Source organism: Ostrinia furnacalis, unplaced genomic scaffold (genome assembly GCF_004193835.3).
Source record: "Ostrinia furnacalis isolate ACB-3 unplaced genomic scaffold, ASM419383v2 OfSCF1605, whole genome shotgun sequence".
Classification (NCBI taxonomy): domain Eukaryota; kingdom Metazoa; phylum Arthropoda; class Insecta; order Lepidoptera; family Crambidae; genus Ostrinia; species Ostrinia furnacalis.
The window spans coordinates 32,106-50,138 of NW_021131844.1; the positions used below are offsets into that span (position 1 = coordinate 32,106).

Below are 18,033 nucleotides of genomic sequence, written 5' to 3' on the forward strand. Positions count from 1 at the left end.
TTAAATAAAACAAAGTTCTATTTTCCAAAGTTAATTTAAAACTGGAAGTAATGCTGTCTGGATTTTCAAAACTTGGCTTTGAGATTCTGTGAAATATTGCAACCTATTTTGCAACATCAATAGGTATAGGAATTGCACAGAATCAGTAAAAAGTTTAGTTTGAAGCCTTTTATTAAATTTTATTTACTCCTTCATCTATGAATGCCCGTTTTTCTCCATTTGCCACTTCCGAAAAATAATGGGTTATCCTAATAAAGACATAATATCATTCTTATAAAATGTCTACAAAAGCGTATACAAGTATAGGCATAAAATATTTAACTATCCTGCAGTCTAAGAATGAGCTTGTATGTAGATGATGTGAACAATTTAAAACTTATGAAAATTATCCTTTTTTTATCCACAATGAGGAAGCTCATGACCTGTATCTCACCTGATGGTAAGTGACGATCAGGCCGAAGGTAGAAGCGAGCTTCACCCGGAATCCTCAACCACGGAGGAACTGGCTATCGTAACTCTAACTGCCGGAACACAATAATGCTGTTAACATTGTTGCTAAGGCGACAGACTTACCTAGGTAAGATGGTGATAGCTAGTCAGGCGGACGGACCGAACAGAAAAATCTGCCCCCACTGAGAATCGAACCCGGGACCACTGCGTCTGAAGCAGGTGGTCTTACCTACCACTAGACCACAGAGGCGGTTATACTTACACTTTGTCATCATCATTATTTCAGCCACAGGACGTTCACTGCTGAACATAGGCCTCCCCAATGAGTTCCAGATCGACGGATTGGTAGCAGCTACTATGTACTTACATCATAAAAGAAATACATGTTCACATTGTTGACCCCAATGGTAGAGTTGGTGGTGTTCTTGGCGAGGGTGTGGGTGCCTTCGGACGAAAACACCGTGGTTAGGTACGACGTCCGAGGAGTCGTCTCCAGCACCATCTCATCCATCAGGTCGGGATCCATTGTGCTGTGGACAAAGAAAATTATGATAACTAGCTGAGCCAACAAAAATTTTGCGCCTAGGGGTATGAAAAATAGTTTACATTCTATCTCAGACCTACTGAATACACACATCATACGTATCGGTCAAGTTGTTTCGGAGAAGTTTTGCTTTAACTAATAAGTAGGTACTACCTTTTAAATATACAATCTAGAATTTTTCTCGCAAAGTCTAGAAGTTCGTAATTTTAAAACAAAAAAAGCATATTTTTTAATTTCTCGCATAATACGCACACATTTAATAGCTTCATTGTTCTTTCAGCTGTTTATTTCAACTTCGGTAGAATATCTCAAGTTTTTTTCTCCCGAAAATTTACTGTCAAAAACAAAAGCATTACCATGACTTTTTCTCCACATCCATAACGTTGGGCCCACTGCTGTGTCAACAGTGGAGACGGATTCAGCAATACCTCTTTTTATTTATTTTTTATTTATCTTTATTAAAGAAACAGCCTTGTTTGACACATGCAGCTTAAAATTAAGTGGGTTACACATTGGCCTTTAAAGTTTCTAAGGCTAGGTTGTACAGTCAAAGTTGAAAAAGAGACAAATGTGAAACATTATTTCTATTTGTAAACCATTAAATATGTATTGACGGAAGTTTAGAGGATCATCTAATCACTGAAAAAAGGTACGTCGTGTATCCCTCGAAGTCAATCACTGTTGTCTACGGTGTTTTCCATATTTTTTTACGATTTCTGATGTGTACAGAATTCGTAAGTTTTTTTTTCTTAATTTTTTATACAAAACAGGAGCAAAAGTGCGTGCATATTATCGTCTGCTAATGATCACCATAAATTTTGATATTGTCAACACACTAAAATAGTAAATGAAACTAGTTTTAAACTTAGGCTTACCAGCACCACCTTATTTTAACCGTAACATTAACCAGTGCTTTTTGTATGGAGTTTGACAGATTTGAGATGGAGATGGTACAACTCAGCCTTAATGTTATTATACTTACACGCAGCAACTGATGCCTACGTCATTTCTGTATGTATTTCCATTATGAACAGGAGGACAATTTAATCAGCATTCCCAAAGAAAAAATATCTTTTTGCCGCGTTATTCTTAATTAAACCGCGATTGTGGGGGCAAATTGCATTTGCCATTACATTACGAAGACTCGCGGGTAGACACACAACATTATATTGCGGTGGAAACAGCACAGACGTCCTTTATTATGACGAGTAGGTAATAGTGCTGTCATAAAAACGATAAATTAAATGTAGACTAATATAATAAAGAGGAAAAATTTGATTGTTTGTTCGTATTGAAAAGCTCCGAAACTACTGGACCGATTTGAAAATTTTCTGATGAACATAGCTGGTACGAAATTCGCCAGGCTGGTGTTTTAAAATAAAAATATTACGTTATTTCCAAGTCTTTAAAAGGAGTATAGAGCCTAGTAGGTCGTTGTGAAAATCCTTAGCATTTCGCTGAAACGACAACAAAGGAGCCTAATAAAATAGTAAATCTGTAATTTTATGAGAAAATTGCCGGGTGTAGAGCAAATAAGTATTTTTATGATACATTAAGATATTTAGTTACCATTATCTCATGTTTTTGTTTGTGTATCTTTACTTAGATACACATACCTATCGACACTTACGCAGAAGGGGTGTTACGTGTATCACATTGTCCCAAGTTCGCGACCCCATCCCTATTCTCGAAGCAAGCTGGGGAAACCTGATATTATAATGGTTGGTCCGACGTGTGACAAGTTGGCTAGACTTGTATTGTGGTTTATTTGCGGCACAGCACTATCGCGTTACGAGTTCAGTGGCAGTTAGTTTTGTTATTTGACTCTGAAACATGGTATATAAGATTTTTTTTTAAATATTACTGTTACTAAAAATTGCTTTTTATTAAATTAATTTTGCTATTGTCTGATCTAATATAGGTACGGTAGCAAACACTCCAAAACAGGATCTATTACAAGATCATAAGGTCCTAAAACGCATAACTTGATATGCCATCGCCTGTCTTATACATTATAATAAAGCGTGGATCTTCAAACGCCGGAACCGATAACGATTCATATGCGAGTGACAGAATTGAGAAATTACCGAGAACTGCGAAATTGTATTTGGGATTCAATATCCTATCCAATTACGTAATTTGTTCCTTTCAACATTTGCTAAGGTTTCATTCAAATATAGTTGAACAACTCATCGGTTTTTGTATCAGTTTTCTAGCACAGATTTTAATGGAATTAGGTACGTTGTCCTTTTTCGTATAAAAGAAAAAATACTGCTAATTTCTTTGGAATACTTTTGAGAAAATGAATCTTGATCTTGATAGAAAGACGAAATTAACTCTGCCTGGAAACATCTCAGTTCATTTCGTTTGTATTGGGTAGCTTTTTGAAGAAAATTCTTTGAGTTAAGTAGTTTATAAAAAGTATTGTTCTTGTTAATAGGTAGGTACTATCATACAAATACATAATACCTACAGATATTAAATACTTTTCTTCCTAAATTGATTGCATCCAGGAAAAGTTTAATGAAGATGCGAACCTCCTTTTGATTGTCTATAAAAGCATAAATCTAAAATCTCAAAAAAATTCAGTTGAGATTAAGGCATATTGGCTTTTCTTTATTATTTTGTTGTTACGTAACTCAAGTTTTGTCGATTGTTTTGTTCCAAATCTTCGAATTCGGTAACACAATTATTCACTTGAATTCGATTAAGGTCGTCCAAAAGTTTTGTGGGATCCCCATCATTTTCTTATTCATTGATACTCGACCAAACTTATTCGAATATAATTTATTTGTTGGTAAGGAATGTTGGTTTAGCTACAGATTACACCATAAATATATTATGAAATAAGATAATTAATGAATAAATTGGGTGTTTTAAATTAACTAATTATCACTTAAAAATTCTAATAATAAGTATAGTTTTCAGTTTATTCAAATTAAATTATGACCTGTAGGTAGTTAAATTTTGTTTTATTTTCTATTGAACAAATGCTTTAGAGTCATAAAAGTTAAGAATTGGGTTTTTATGTTTTGAGCACGGGAAAAGCTTTCAATTTTCTATTATACCTACATAAAAGAGGCAGAATAATCATACCTACTACGAAAATAAGAAAACATTACATATTTATAGCAAAGAAATTTACTTCCGTACAAAAGGGGCTTTGTGTGTTATTATGAATTATGATGATCATAAACCTTCGGCCACGGTCATTGCCACGATATTTATTTGGATCCACATTGCATAACAAAACCGTAAATACATGGAATTATTTGCTAAGATTATACAAGTTTTATAAACGTAAAGCTGGTAAAGTAACTAGTTTATGGCGGATTCAGGGTTGTCTAGTTAATATTTTTACTGTAGTTTTGTAATCTGTATAAACAAATCAAATGATTGGTTAACAATATTTTCAAACTGTATTCTCTACCTTCTCAAAACCTTTCAAAACAAGTATGCGTTTTCATTTGATGGAAAAATCTATGATAAAGTTTTCATCTTTAATTTTTGATCACTTATGGTAGGTATTTGTGAACCACACAGTAAATTTAATCATTTTATTGTAGTTGTATCAACCCTGTAACTACGGATTACATTTATGCGAAGAGTGCGCCGGAATGTGAGCATTAACCTAGCTGTTCAAAGAGATTTTTCGAAGATTAGACCGTAGTTTGTGCGCGTGTTGATACAATCGTTTTTACGGCTGATTGTAAGACGTTTCACATTGTGAATCACCATTGGAGGAGACCGAGGAGAGTTGTAACAAAGACGAGTTGTATCATTGCAGATTTTTAAAACTTATCAACTACTTACTAGCGAGCTATTAACAGTGCACGTTTTTAGTGAAAGTCTCGAGCCAACAAATAAGCGCTGTTGCGAGCTCGCTGATATTTAATAGGTTTCCAAAAACCGACAATATTACAACTCTCCTCAGTCTCCCCTACTAGCTGTCAGTTAAGTAAACATTTAGTATTGTCTGGCTTGAGTCAGATTTGTACACAAAACTAGAAGAAGTGGGATGTTTTGGCTACAGTTCATGCATTCATTAAGATTACCGAGAAACATTATGATTCATGGAATCATTTAAAAAATAAAATCAAGATTTGGTGCAAATAACATTCTCTAGAATAAGGTGAAAGTGCGACTTTTAATGATCTTTACACACGATTGGTTTTTGAGAGGATTTGAAAATTATGTGTGATTGTTTAGTTTTATGTAACCTATTGTTTTGGAAAGGATAAAATTAGATGAACTTCTAAGCAACTTTTTTACACCTTATTACGTTCAAACGTAATTACTTATTACATCACATCATCTGCCAATATTCTACAGCGGCTATCCCGACTTATTCCTTTTACAGAATAGAAAAGTAAACACTTTAAATCAGCATCTTGCACTGCCAATAAAACTCATGGTGTCAGCTGATCCCGTCAATTCCCCGCGTCCGGCGCAATCAACGCTCAGACGTCCCGGCTTAGATTTATGTGCGTTGGACTGTCCCGGTTATCCCGAAGGGCACTGCCGTTTGTATTGTTGTGTCCAACTTTGAACATGTTGGTAGACGAAAGATAAAATTACGCTACAAGAGCCAAGACACAAAATGGTCTTAAAAACTTAATTAATTTTAAATTACCTGTAAAATTGGTTGCATTGTAATTGAAAAAAGTAGTTTAATTGAGTTGACAAAATGGTGACGTCACTTTGTATGACCATACAAAATGTACGGAAGTCTCGTTTTGACAGTTTTATAAAGTACGTCAATTGATTGCTGGTCACAAAATAATCTAATAACAGAGTGGTTGGTAGACGGAGAATAAAACAAAGAACGGCACAAGATCCAAGCTATATTATTATGTAGAAAAAAGAAAAACTGATTCTTAACGGGCTCCTTTGAAAAATAACACTGTTTTGGATATATTCCAATTGAAAAAAACAATAGATTGTTATAGTATTTGTAACAGCTGACAGCTAAATAGTGTTACAATGATAAAAACTTAAAACTCTTTTGTTTCATATTTTTATTTATGCTTTTAGAATAGAAATAGTTGGGTGCAGGCCACTACCGTGTATTTTTTTTTAAAGCGGTGGAAGTCATTTTGCTGAAACTTTAAACGAACATGCATAGTTGCTCTCTTCAGTAGTTTTACTTTTAAATCATTTAATAAGTTTCTGTTACAAAAAGTTGATGAATTTTCCATGTCCCACATTAATTTTCAAGAAAGTACTCGAATTAAATTCCTGAAAGACCTTCATTTCTCACTGGCACATACTTTCTAAGGACATTCTTTCGCAAATTTCGTAGTCTAGCCGTGTCGTGTTACACTTTACGACCGCTGGGAGGATTCATTTAATCTTAAACGCGGACTAAGGGATTCTTTTGTCCTTCCAAGAATAGCAAGACTCAAGAATTACAGTATGCACGCGACGTTATAGGGTACAAGTACCGGTCTCAGCAATCATTGCGTCGTTTTAGCCCCTCTAAATTTAACTAATATGGGAGTTACCTAAAGCATGTTGAAACGTTTCTTGTTATTTATCTTTATTTAATCTGCTACTTAAGAATATTTTTTATATGTATGTCAATCTTAAGAGGTCAAAAAATTACAGTGGCCACAAATGATACTTCTACCCTACGATGAACCAAAAATATTCCAGTCCAGTGGATACAAGTCACAAACTGTAGCTTTAACACCTGTTTCATAACCCGTTACAAATTATTATGATCGTCTTTGATCATAAAATGAATAATGGCTCTGTTCGCTCATCGTAAAAAGAGTTTTTAACATGATTTGCAGTAATGTTAAGTACATCAAAAAATAAATTGATTTAAATAATGGTTAAAATGGCTTGTGTATAGTTTCCCTAAATACCTTGATAAGTTTTGGAATAAAATATCGCCGTGTAAAATTACCAATTGTTATTGATGGTTAACTCGGATTACTAATGTTTGGCCAAAAAACGTTTCCCAAATTATCACATCGCAAACAACGTTTCGCAAATTTTTATTTGGCAAATTCTCATTTGGCAAAACAACTTATTGCAAACTTTTAATTCGCAAATGTCGTTTTTGGCATATTATTGTTTAGCAAATTATTGCTTGGCAAAGTATGTTTTGCCAAATGTTTCATTTGGCAAAAATATTTCACGATAAACTATTTACAAAATAATTTGATTGGTGCATAGAATGGATACAAATTAGCTTGTGGTTATTATTTTATTTAGTGGGTAGTTAATATAAAATTTGTTCTTAATTAATTTTCTTATTTCATTCTCTTTATCGAAATTTCCAAATGATTCATTCACAATAGAGGTGATTCTAGCGCTCGGCGGCCGCTGCCGCGGCACGCTTCGCTCGCCTTCGCGCATTAAGGGTCACTGTTCTAACCTAACCTAACCTACTATTTTCTGCAATACCTACTTTTTGCAACCATACTATTTTCTGAAATCTCTTTGTTTTACATAAAATTCTTGTGAAAACCATGATCATGTGCCTTATGCTTTGATTTGTGGGTAACGGTGGGTAAGTATGTGAAGTGTCAATTTGCCCAAACAAATTATTTGGGATATAATATTTGGCAAAATAAAACATTTGCTATATAAACATTTGCCAAGTAAAATTTTACCAAATGATAATTTGACCAAATGAATTAGTTGCGAAAAGAACAGTTGCTAAAAGTTCATTTGGGAAATGAAACTTTGGCGATAAGTTGTTTGCGAAGTGAAATTTGGCGAAAAGTAATTTGGCCAAACGGAAGGAAATCCGGCCGGATCCGTCCGGATCCGGCCGGATTAGCGTCAATCCGGTGAAATCCGGCCGGATTGAAAATGATACCGGATTGCAATCCCTAAATGGGACTCTATCACCCTATTACAAAAAGTTTAACTTTAGTTTAAATTGACCTACATTTGACCGTAACTATCACCTTATCCGGTGTTTTGTATGGAGTTTGACAGATTTTTGACGTAATGTCAAAGTTAAAGTAAGTTGGTGCAACTCAGCCTTAGTATGGAAATGACATTTTAAACTAGTGTTCACCCCTTGCCCTTGTTTAACTTTTTTGTATTAAGGCCATATTATAGGTATGTCGTAAAGTAGCTTTCATTCGATACCAAATAATTTCTGCAAATTTAACGTTTTATAAAATACTTCGGATGCGTACTCGTCCCAGTCGACACTCCAAGAGTAATCTTATCAATGATGCCATGCTCCCACCTAAGTATTTTATGTTTCATAAATCTTCGAGTTCAAAGGGACACTTTGTACCATTCACTTTGATTTTATGTCAGTCTTTTACCAAAATTCACCTTTTGTAAATTTTTATTGATATATTTTCATGATTTTTGCGATTATTTCTGTTTGTGTAGTTGGGTCTGAAGCCTATAATGTTATGTGTGATTTATTATTTATTTGATCGTATTATATTGTATTGTTAGCTGAGGAATGTGTCTGAGGAGGCGGGGCTTGGCTGTGACGTTGGCTGGCCATGATCACATTGCGTGATCATGGCCTGTTCGGAGGGGCGCGCACGCCGCTGGTAGCGAACGGGCTGGCGGAGCTCACTTTTGCTGCTGCTCTCGGATCGGACGGGCGTTCACACCCTTGCTATTTAATTGTGTCGATTTATTAGTTATTCTTTTAAGTTATTTTTCCTTTGTTGTAAATTAAACATTTTTGATTGTTGGAAGTTAGTTTTTTTTAAATAATAGCTGTCTAAAACGCTAATTGTATAGTAATAATGTAGGTAGTAGCTAGTTTAGAAAAATGTAAACCCTTTTTTTCAGATGTATCGTATACTTGAACAATTTTATGTGAAGCAATAATCTAGGTCTATTTTATTTTTACTGCTCGTCTTTATAGGATAATAACTGTAATAACTACCCAAACAAATCTACGTAAGTCTCTTAATATCGCGCCCTATAATCGGTGAAATCCAGTTACAGCCGGATCAAACCGCCTAAGATAAAAGGGCGAGACTAATAACGGGACACATTTTGGTGGCAGATTGATCATTTGCGGTCTGTGACGCTTGTCAGTGGGGTGGGAATGGTGGAATACATTAAACAAAGTGTAGATTCAAAACGAAGGCAGTCTGTAGTAAACTATTCTATGATTAGTGTCAATAAAACAATTGACCAGATAGGCACTCTAAATTGCCCATTTGCACTTTACTCCCCAGAACGATGTTAAAGCTGTATTCACTCACTCAAAATAGGTACCTAAGCACATACAGTCTAAATCACATAGAGCCGTAATGCCAAAGCAAAGTAACTCTTAACATGTTCATCTGCTGGGCACAGGCCTAACTGTAGGGTGGATCGGGCCATCCTACTAATATTATAAAGGCGAAAGTTTGGATGTCTGGATTATTGTTAATAACCCAGAATAACTTACAGGCTATAAATTACAACATGCGACAAACTAAATTTCACGCGGGTGAAGCCGCGGGCAAAAGCTAGTACAAAATATTGCGCGTCCTCCAGTGCAGTTCTTAGAAGGTTTGGTGGTGCCATGTGACACCAAGGAGGTCAAAGATCTAAATGTAACAAAGGGCAGAGAACGTAGCAAGAGAATACAATCAATTTTACATTTGAATTTCATATGAGAGTAAGTAGTGATTACACTACCAGGCTTTGGAAACCAGGGACTAGCTAACGAGTGATTTAGTTATTCATTATGTAATATCAGAGTCAAGCATTACAATTATGTAACTTTGCCAAATCTGAATCTATGTAAATACATTGCCTAACTTTTGGAAACTCTCATCTTCTATCTATACAGGTATAATAAATCTGTAGAGAGGTCAATTCTGTACATGAAATATATTTTCAAAATAACTATCAGGGGGTGATTAGTGATCAATACTGATGCCAAAAATGCAATCAGTAAAATTTTTGTCTGTCTGTCTGTCTGTATGTTCCTTATAGAAACAAAAACTTTTCGACGGATTTTAACGAAACTTGGTACAATTATTCTTCATACTCCTGGGCAGGTTATAGTATACTTAGGAATTCCCACGGGAACGGGAATTAGCGGGAAAATCCTTTTGTATGAAAAATCTAAACCGCTTAAGTTAGACGCTTGAAATTTGGCATGCAGGTACCTTAGTAAACTTAAAGCTTAGTTACAACAGGATATTGCAAAATTCCCACGGGAACGGGAGTTAGTGGAAAAAACATTTGTATGAAAAAATCTAAACCGCGTAAGATAGATGAAGGGGGTAAAACGGGATCCACACGTACGAAGTCGCGGGCGGCCGCTTTAAATTAATTACAAATGAAACACACAAAATGAGTTACAAACTTCCTGAGAAGCATTTAACTATGTTTTGTTAGAGAAGTATCACATTTCTGGTCTATTAATAATATTAATTTGGCAAACTGTAACTCACCCGAAGCCATAGAGTTACTAAATACTACGCAGTAGCGATGTTAGGTTTGGTGTACACCAGGAACAAGTCTCAATAACAAATAATATGATACATTTACATAATATTTACCTACTGCTGTAGTATAGGTACAATAAATTTACTAGCATCAGTCAATCAAATCGCAGTGAAAATTTTATATTTATTTCATTAGTACTTCTAATCCAACCGGAAAAAACTTCTACATATCACGCACTAGGTAAGTTACCCTTAAAGCCTAAATAATGTCATTGACGAAGTAACATGAACGCTTGAAAGGAGAGCTTTTTAAAAGCACAATCGCAAAAAACTTTCTTTCAGTGACTTCTATTGTTTATCACGCTTTTTTTAGATTTTTTGTCGTCAGTGAGCACGTAGCTTTATGTTTACCACCGGAAGCGTTTCCAACAAACACCAACCCTTAATTACAACAAGGGTCAACCAAATCACACAATTGCGCAACGGGTGTTAATGACCGCAGTGACGTCCTACATAAATATTTGTAAATATAAACTTTTTTTAGTACTATCTATTTTTAAAGAAGTGATTAATTTCCTCATTTCGAACTCAGACTTACTAGTAACACCCTGGTAAAAATTTAATAACGTTATCTGGCAACCCAGAAGCGTTGTATGCTCTATGGCCCCTCTCTATGGTATTTTTTTCCTACCATTCAAGTGTGTGCACATGGTTGTAAATTATCTTCTCAATAAATAGAATATCACTGAAGTTAAGTGTCTTTTGTACCTGCCGCATCACTCTGTTCACACCCATTAGGCTACTTTGTATTTTCTATCAAAAAAAACTGCGCACATATAAGTCAGTCGTGTATAGAAAGAAAAAAACAACATTATCCTAGAGGTTTGTTATAAGTTAAACTTGAACTTATTTTGAACAACTAAAGTACCTACGAAACTTTTTTTTGAGAAATTCATAGCTCAATTATTTTTTGACAATATTCTAAATATCTGTCAATTGTTTCTATTTAAAATAACTGTTAGCATTATTGGCTGAAAATTCACTTCAATAGCAGCTCTTTTTGCTATTGCATCTAGTTAACAAAGAATAAATTGTGCGTTTATACTCGTACAAATTGTGAATTTACATGTTATTGTCTCCTTATACTCGTATTGGAAAGGGCGAAACCTTATTGAATTCCTTTTTTACCATTGAATAGATAAATTGAACGGCCTTTACCCTCGCTAGGCCTTCGGATACATGTGAATTTGGAAGGCCGCTAAGTCTTTGGTAATCCACATTCGGTGTATTACTCCTTTTGGGAACCGCGCCTAAATCTTTTTTTGGATTGGGTCTTTTAAATGACGGAAATGGATGAGGAAGTAATGTCATGGGTTCAGGTGCTTAAAAGCTTGTTAATTCTAAATCATGGGGTTTCAATGGAACATGGCTCATAGTTTCGAGTATTGAATCCTACATAGGTACTATCACTAAGAATTAGTTAGACAACAATGGAGTTCCGAAAAGCAATCAATTTGAAATATTCGAAACATTTACTACTCAATTAAGGAAATGATTGATGTGGAAGTCATTGGGGGTGGCCTATGTTCAGCAGTGGACTAGAATGATGATGATGATGATAAGGAAATTCAAAAATAATAGTACAAGTACAATTTTTAAAAGGCAATTCTTTTAAGTCATTAATATGTATAAAAAGATCACGAGATTATATCAATTGATTGAGTTTTGTCAAAGATATTTCTATATTTTTATCATATTACCTCTATCATAGTCAAGCTTTCGGCTATCAACGATAATGTACAACGTGTGTTTTATATCTATTTGGGAAATGTATCAGAAACAGGTTCTACTCGTATTGATGAAAGTACGCATATAATGTTAGATTGTATGTTGGCAAATGTATAGTTTTTAAATAGCATCTAAAACATAAGCCCAATTGAAAAAAATATTTACTGCAAGAAATTTACGTTGTCTGCAAGTTTGAAAAAAAAACTTTTCAGTGTCGTAACATGAACCATTTCATAGAAAATGTAATTTTATTTGATGTTATCATTACGATTTATTATTATGTATTTTTTAGATATAAAAGTAGTATCAAATGTCAAGAATCAATCTATTTCAAACTAAAACGTACCTATCGAACTTTAATTTAATTAGATTGCTTTCAATTGTAACTCAATTTCAGAAGCACCTTGAAAGAAAATACGAGCAAAATGAAAATTGCCTTTTTATGCTAGATTTCTCTTTGTTTTGAAATATTCATTAGATTGTCAAAATTTAAATAAAATTAATAAGTGAACCGTTGTCTACTTAGAATTTTACTAAGCAATACATTATTATGTTATTTCTTTTATTGATTTTTTTATTTAACTCATGCCCCCAGGCAAGACATAAGACAAACTGTTATTTATTCGCAGCTTTCAAACGTTTTTTAAAAGCTTTTGCTAAATTATTTTTGTTTGGCTACATAGAGCAATATTTTGTTATTCTGGGACTGTAATAAGTATGGTTAAAGTAGCTTCTGGCAATTAAGACAGTGAATTACTCCTAATGTTTCTTTAAATATGTAAATTTATTCTTCCCTTTGTACATTGGCACTTAAAGAAGAATTTAGAGTATACTCTTAATATTTCCCTACTCGAGTTAAATGGAAACGATGACGTCATCACTTCCAGTTATCCTCAGCTGATAATAAAGTTAGTAAGAATAACATCTGCTAACGGGCTACTCCATAAATCAATGGAGATTTACTGCAAGTAAAATCCGAGAAAACAAAAGTATCTTTTAATGGGCACAAAACAATATAAATGTGATGAAATCATTACGTATTAATTCGGAAAATATTTCAACACTTTTTTGAAAACACTTTTTCACGTTTATTTTGTTGCTTTTTCAGTCATCAAGGCACGAAATAATACAATAATTTCAGAAGAAGAAGAATACAATAATTTTATGTAGGTTTGCGTAAATATTCAGGTCTTCATCAACCGCTGCCTTCGCCGAATTCTCGGCATATACTGGCCCGAGAAAATCTCCAACGTCGAGCTATTGGAACGCTGCCACGAAATTCCGATTGACCAGCAGATCAAGCGCCGCAAGTGGATCTGGATTGACCACACTCTCCGAAGGGACCCCGATCACATCCCTAAGCAGGCTCTGGATTGGAATCCCCAAGGAAAACGCAAACGTGGTCGACCCAGGCAAACTTGGCGGCGCACTGTAGCGGACGAGGCGAAGAAGATCGGCAAAACCTGGAGCGAGATCAAGCGAGAAGCTCAAGACCGAACGAGATGGAGGACTGTTGTGGACGCCCTCTGCCCCATCTAGGGGACATAGGACCATAAGTCAAAGTTGCGTAAATATTGAAATACTTTCACTCTATACAGTGAAAACTTGCGAGTTTCGACTTTTAATTTGCCAATTAAAATTCCTCAGTTTAAGTGGTTAACATCGCAGGGACATCAAATGCAAATATACAAATAAGTATGTATGTAGGGACCTCTTTTATGGGTAATAGTACAGTAATAGTATGTTAATAGTCGCTTAAACTGTGGGGCATTTCACGCGAAGCGGACAGCGAAAATCAAGTCAGGTTTTGGATTTTGTTCATATTTGGATTAAATGTACTGCTATAAATATGATCTGAATGGATGGGCATCATTATATTTTTTTTATGAAGCTTAGTTTATTTTTTATGAGCGTTCATAAAATTGGTAAAATTTTAGGAACAGATTTTTCAGAAGCTATTACTGCTGTTATTACATTTGATTAAAAATAAAGTAACTATTGGACTTTTGAGAATAAATAACTGTGTTTCTTACTATTTACTACAAATTTGAAATTTCTTTTTTGTTCACATAGAAAACCGGAAGTAAAGTTTTAAAATCGAATTTTACAAAACTTCGGGATTTTTTAAATTTTAAATTTTTATTTTAAAATATACCTAGTAGTCTACAAATAATGTGTGTAAAGTTGTAGAATGGAGTCTGTATTGGTTTTTGATTTAGACGCAGTAAAGTGCGAGCGCGCCGCAATGAGCGTCATACTGGCTATCGACATTTGGCTACTGTATAAAAATTATTTGTTCGAAAATAACTGAAACGTTAATATTGTTGCATGCATACTCTTAAATAATTATAATTTTGACTCGGCGAACTTTGTACCGCCTAAAAACAATGATTGTTGGCATTGAGATGGTATTACGTCGCAGACCACCCACAACTTATTGGATTATACTCTTAAAACATTACCCTTCTTTTTGGGTAGTCGGGATATGTTAATCCAGGGTGCCAGCTATCTCCATGCCAAATTTCAATAAAATCTGTTCAGCCGTTCTTTGTTTTATACATAAAACAAAGTCGTGTTAATTACACGATTTATAAGTCAAGAACGGCTGGGCAGATTTTGATGAAATTTGATATGGAGGTAGCTAGCCAACTACATAAAAAAGAAGAATAATGTTTTAGTGTATTATTTAATAAGATGTGGGTAGTCCGCGACGTGCCAATCTCAATGCCAACAATCATTAATGTCTGTTAGACGGTACGAAGTTCGCCGAGTCAAAATTATAATTGTTTAAGAGTATGCATGCAACAATATTAACGTTTCAGTTATTTTCGAACAAATAATTTTTATACAGTAGCCAAATGTCGACAGCCAGTATGACGCTCATTGCGGCGCGCTCGCACTTTACTGCATCTAAATCAAAAACCCATACAGACTCCATTCTACAACTTTACACACATTATTTGTAGACTACTAGGTATATTTTAAAATAAAAATTTAAAATTTAAAAAATCCCGAAGTTTTGTAAAATTCGATTTTAAAACTTTACTTCCGGTTAATTATTTAAGAGTATGCATGCAACAATATTAACGTTTCAGTTATTTTCGAACAAATAATTTTTATACAGTAGCCAAATGTCGATAGCCAGTATGACGCTCATTGCGGCGCGCTCGCACTTTAAATCAAAAACCAATACAGACTCCATTCTACAACTTTACACACATTATTTGTAGACTACTAGGTATATTTTAAAATAAAAATTTAAAATTTAAAAATCCCGAAGTTTTGTAAAATTCGATTTTAAAACTTTACTTCCGGTTTTCTATGTGAACAAAAAAGAAATTTCAAATTTGTAGTAAATAGTAAGAAACACAGTTATTTATTCTCAAAAGTCCAATAGTTAGTTTATTTTTAATCAAATGTAATAATAGCAGTAATAACTTCTGAAAAATCTGTTACTAAAATTTTACCAATTTTTTGAACGCTTATAAAAAATAAACTAAGCTTCATAATAAAAATATAATGATGCACATCCATTCAGGTCATATAGCAGTACATTTAATCCAAATATGAACAAAATTCAAAACCTGACTTGATTTTCGCTGTCCGCTTCGCGTGAAATGCCCCCTGTTTGCAGTGCTCTGTGATTGGTTAGTGATCGTGTGTAACCCTGTGCGTTCACGTACACTGTGAGACCTCATAGTAATGTTTGTGAATACGGGCTTAAATCTCTACAGTTACTATTTCTACGACCGACGATCTGGTGACGATCGCTGAAAAAATGCTGGAAAACTTGGGGTAGGCCTTAGTCCACCACTGGACGACATTATGCTGAAACGAACTATTTCTGCAAAGTTTGAAAGTAATAACAAATCTAAAAGCTTATCTACAGAAAAATAACAAGATGAAGTTCTCACCTCACGTCTTTTTCCGACGAAAGCCGAGTCAAGTTTAAGTAAGTAGTGATAAAAACGATTTAAAATTATCACATTGTCATCTGAATACGATTCTCACAACACATTTTACACAGTTAACTTGAATCGAATAAAACTTGACATTAAAGCCAGAACACGAACAATGCACGCAATGTAAGAAACAAAAGACTGCTGTCGTTAAGAATGAGAATCGCCATCTTTTGTTTTACGTCAAAGTTTTTTTCAGTGGGACTTTATTTTCGGCCAGCATTTTATGTTGATATCAAATCTTTTTATTTACGCACACAATTAAAACAACTTTAAGTTAATTCTTTTAAGGGTATCAGCACAAGTAAGAATGTGAATCTGTGGGTTACGAGTTAAATAAAAACTTTTTATAAATATTCCTTAGCATTGAAGAATATGAAAACAAACTTAGTACTAAGGCGAAAGAATACACGTAGGTAGAGAAGAGTCGCTGAAAATGTACCTACATGCTCTGTGGCATAAGTGAGGCATAAGTCCAGTCTCTCCAATAAAAGTATTTAAGTCAATCTAGAGGTACCTTTTATATGTGTCTTAAGATTCAATTTGTTTATATTGCTATTGGAATAATTAATGCACTGACATTATTCTCAAATCACAAGTGCCAATATTGAAGGAACTTTGATCCCTGTCCATGACGGTATAATTTCCATTTTGCTGATATTCCGTAAGCTCGGTTTAACTGTGATTACTGTTTCGTTTAAACAGTCCAATCTAAATTAATAATTTGGAGGCCAATACCTTATCAGCATAAACACTGTTGTTATGATCCTCAAGATTTAATATCTATGAATTTCAGGTAACATTCTTTTTTCTGTGTAATATGAAAAAGAAAATATACTCAAGGCCATTTTTACCGAATTATAATAAAGTTTCAGAAAGTTTAGCTCAACGACAGATAGTGTAATTTGCTTGACTTACTCGCCCGTATTTACAAACATTACAATGAGGTCTCACAGTGCGCGTGGACGCACATGGTGACTCACGAACCAATCACAGAGCTATTTTCAACGCTGTGCGTTCGATTTGCTGGTCCACTAAAGCAATCATCGTTTGTGAATACGGGCGTCTATCTCGTGCAAAAAAGCTTGTTACTAAGAGTAAGTTAAATCAAATTAAATATAGTTTATTCAGTATACAGGGTGTTAGGTAAATGGGTATATGAGCCGACACTAGCCCATGTTAACATGGTCGTATAAATGGTATGGTGAAGTCAGAAAATTGATTTCTTCATTTCAACTATTTTAATTTTCATACAAATCGGATTTTGTAAAATTTATTTTGTATGAAAATTAAAAAAAATAAAATCATGATATCAAATTTCTGACTTCACCATACCATTTATATGCCTACTAGCTTTCCGCCCGCGGCTTCGCCCGCGTGGAATTTTGTCTGTCACAGAAAAACTTTATCGCGCGCGTCCCTGTTTCAAAAACCGGGATAAAAACTATCCTATGTTCTTTCCCGGGACTCAAACTATCTCTATGCCAAATTTCATCAAAATCGGTTGCGAGGTTTAAGCGGGAAAGCGTAACAGACAGACAGACAGACAGACAGACAGACTAACAGACAGACAGACAGACAGACAGACAGACAGACAGACAGACAGACAGACTAACAGACAGACAGACAGACAGACAGAGTTACTTTCGCATTTATAATATTAGTTGGGAAGTTGGGATAGTTGGGATGTTAACATGGGCTAGTGTCGGCTCATATACCCATTTACCTAACACCCTGTATAGGCCCTTTCTAGGGCGCTAATATGTCTCTAATATACTAAGCTTGCCCACCATCACTTCGTGGCAATATGAGATGAGCTGATGCCGAGTAGAAGTGGCGGAAGAAACTCAGTCACCTTTGCCAGCCTCTTTTTCAACCAAATAAGTACAACAATTTACAACTTACATGA

At 34.6% G+C, this 18,033-nt stretch overlaps 1 protein-coding gene across 2 annotated transcripts in view; it reads right to left on the reverse strand.

Annotated features, from left to right (window-relative positions):
* The window catches only part of NGR-A26 (neuropeptide receptor A26), a 130,492-nt gene that overhangs the window by 24,246 nt on the left and 88,213 nt on the right, over positions 1 to 18,033 (reverse strand). For both annotated transcript variants that reach the window (XM_028304906.1, XM_028304904.1), the window contains exon 3: positions 818 to 980. In XM_028304906.1, coding sequence (XP_028160707.1) covers positions 818 to 976 — 159 coding nt within the window. In that variant the 5' untranslated portion in view covers positions 977 to 980. The remainder of the gene's footprint in view (positions 1 to 817; positions 981 to 18,033) is intronic.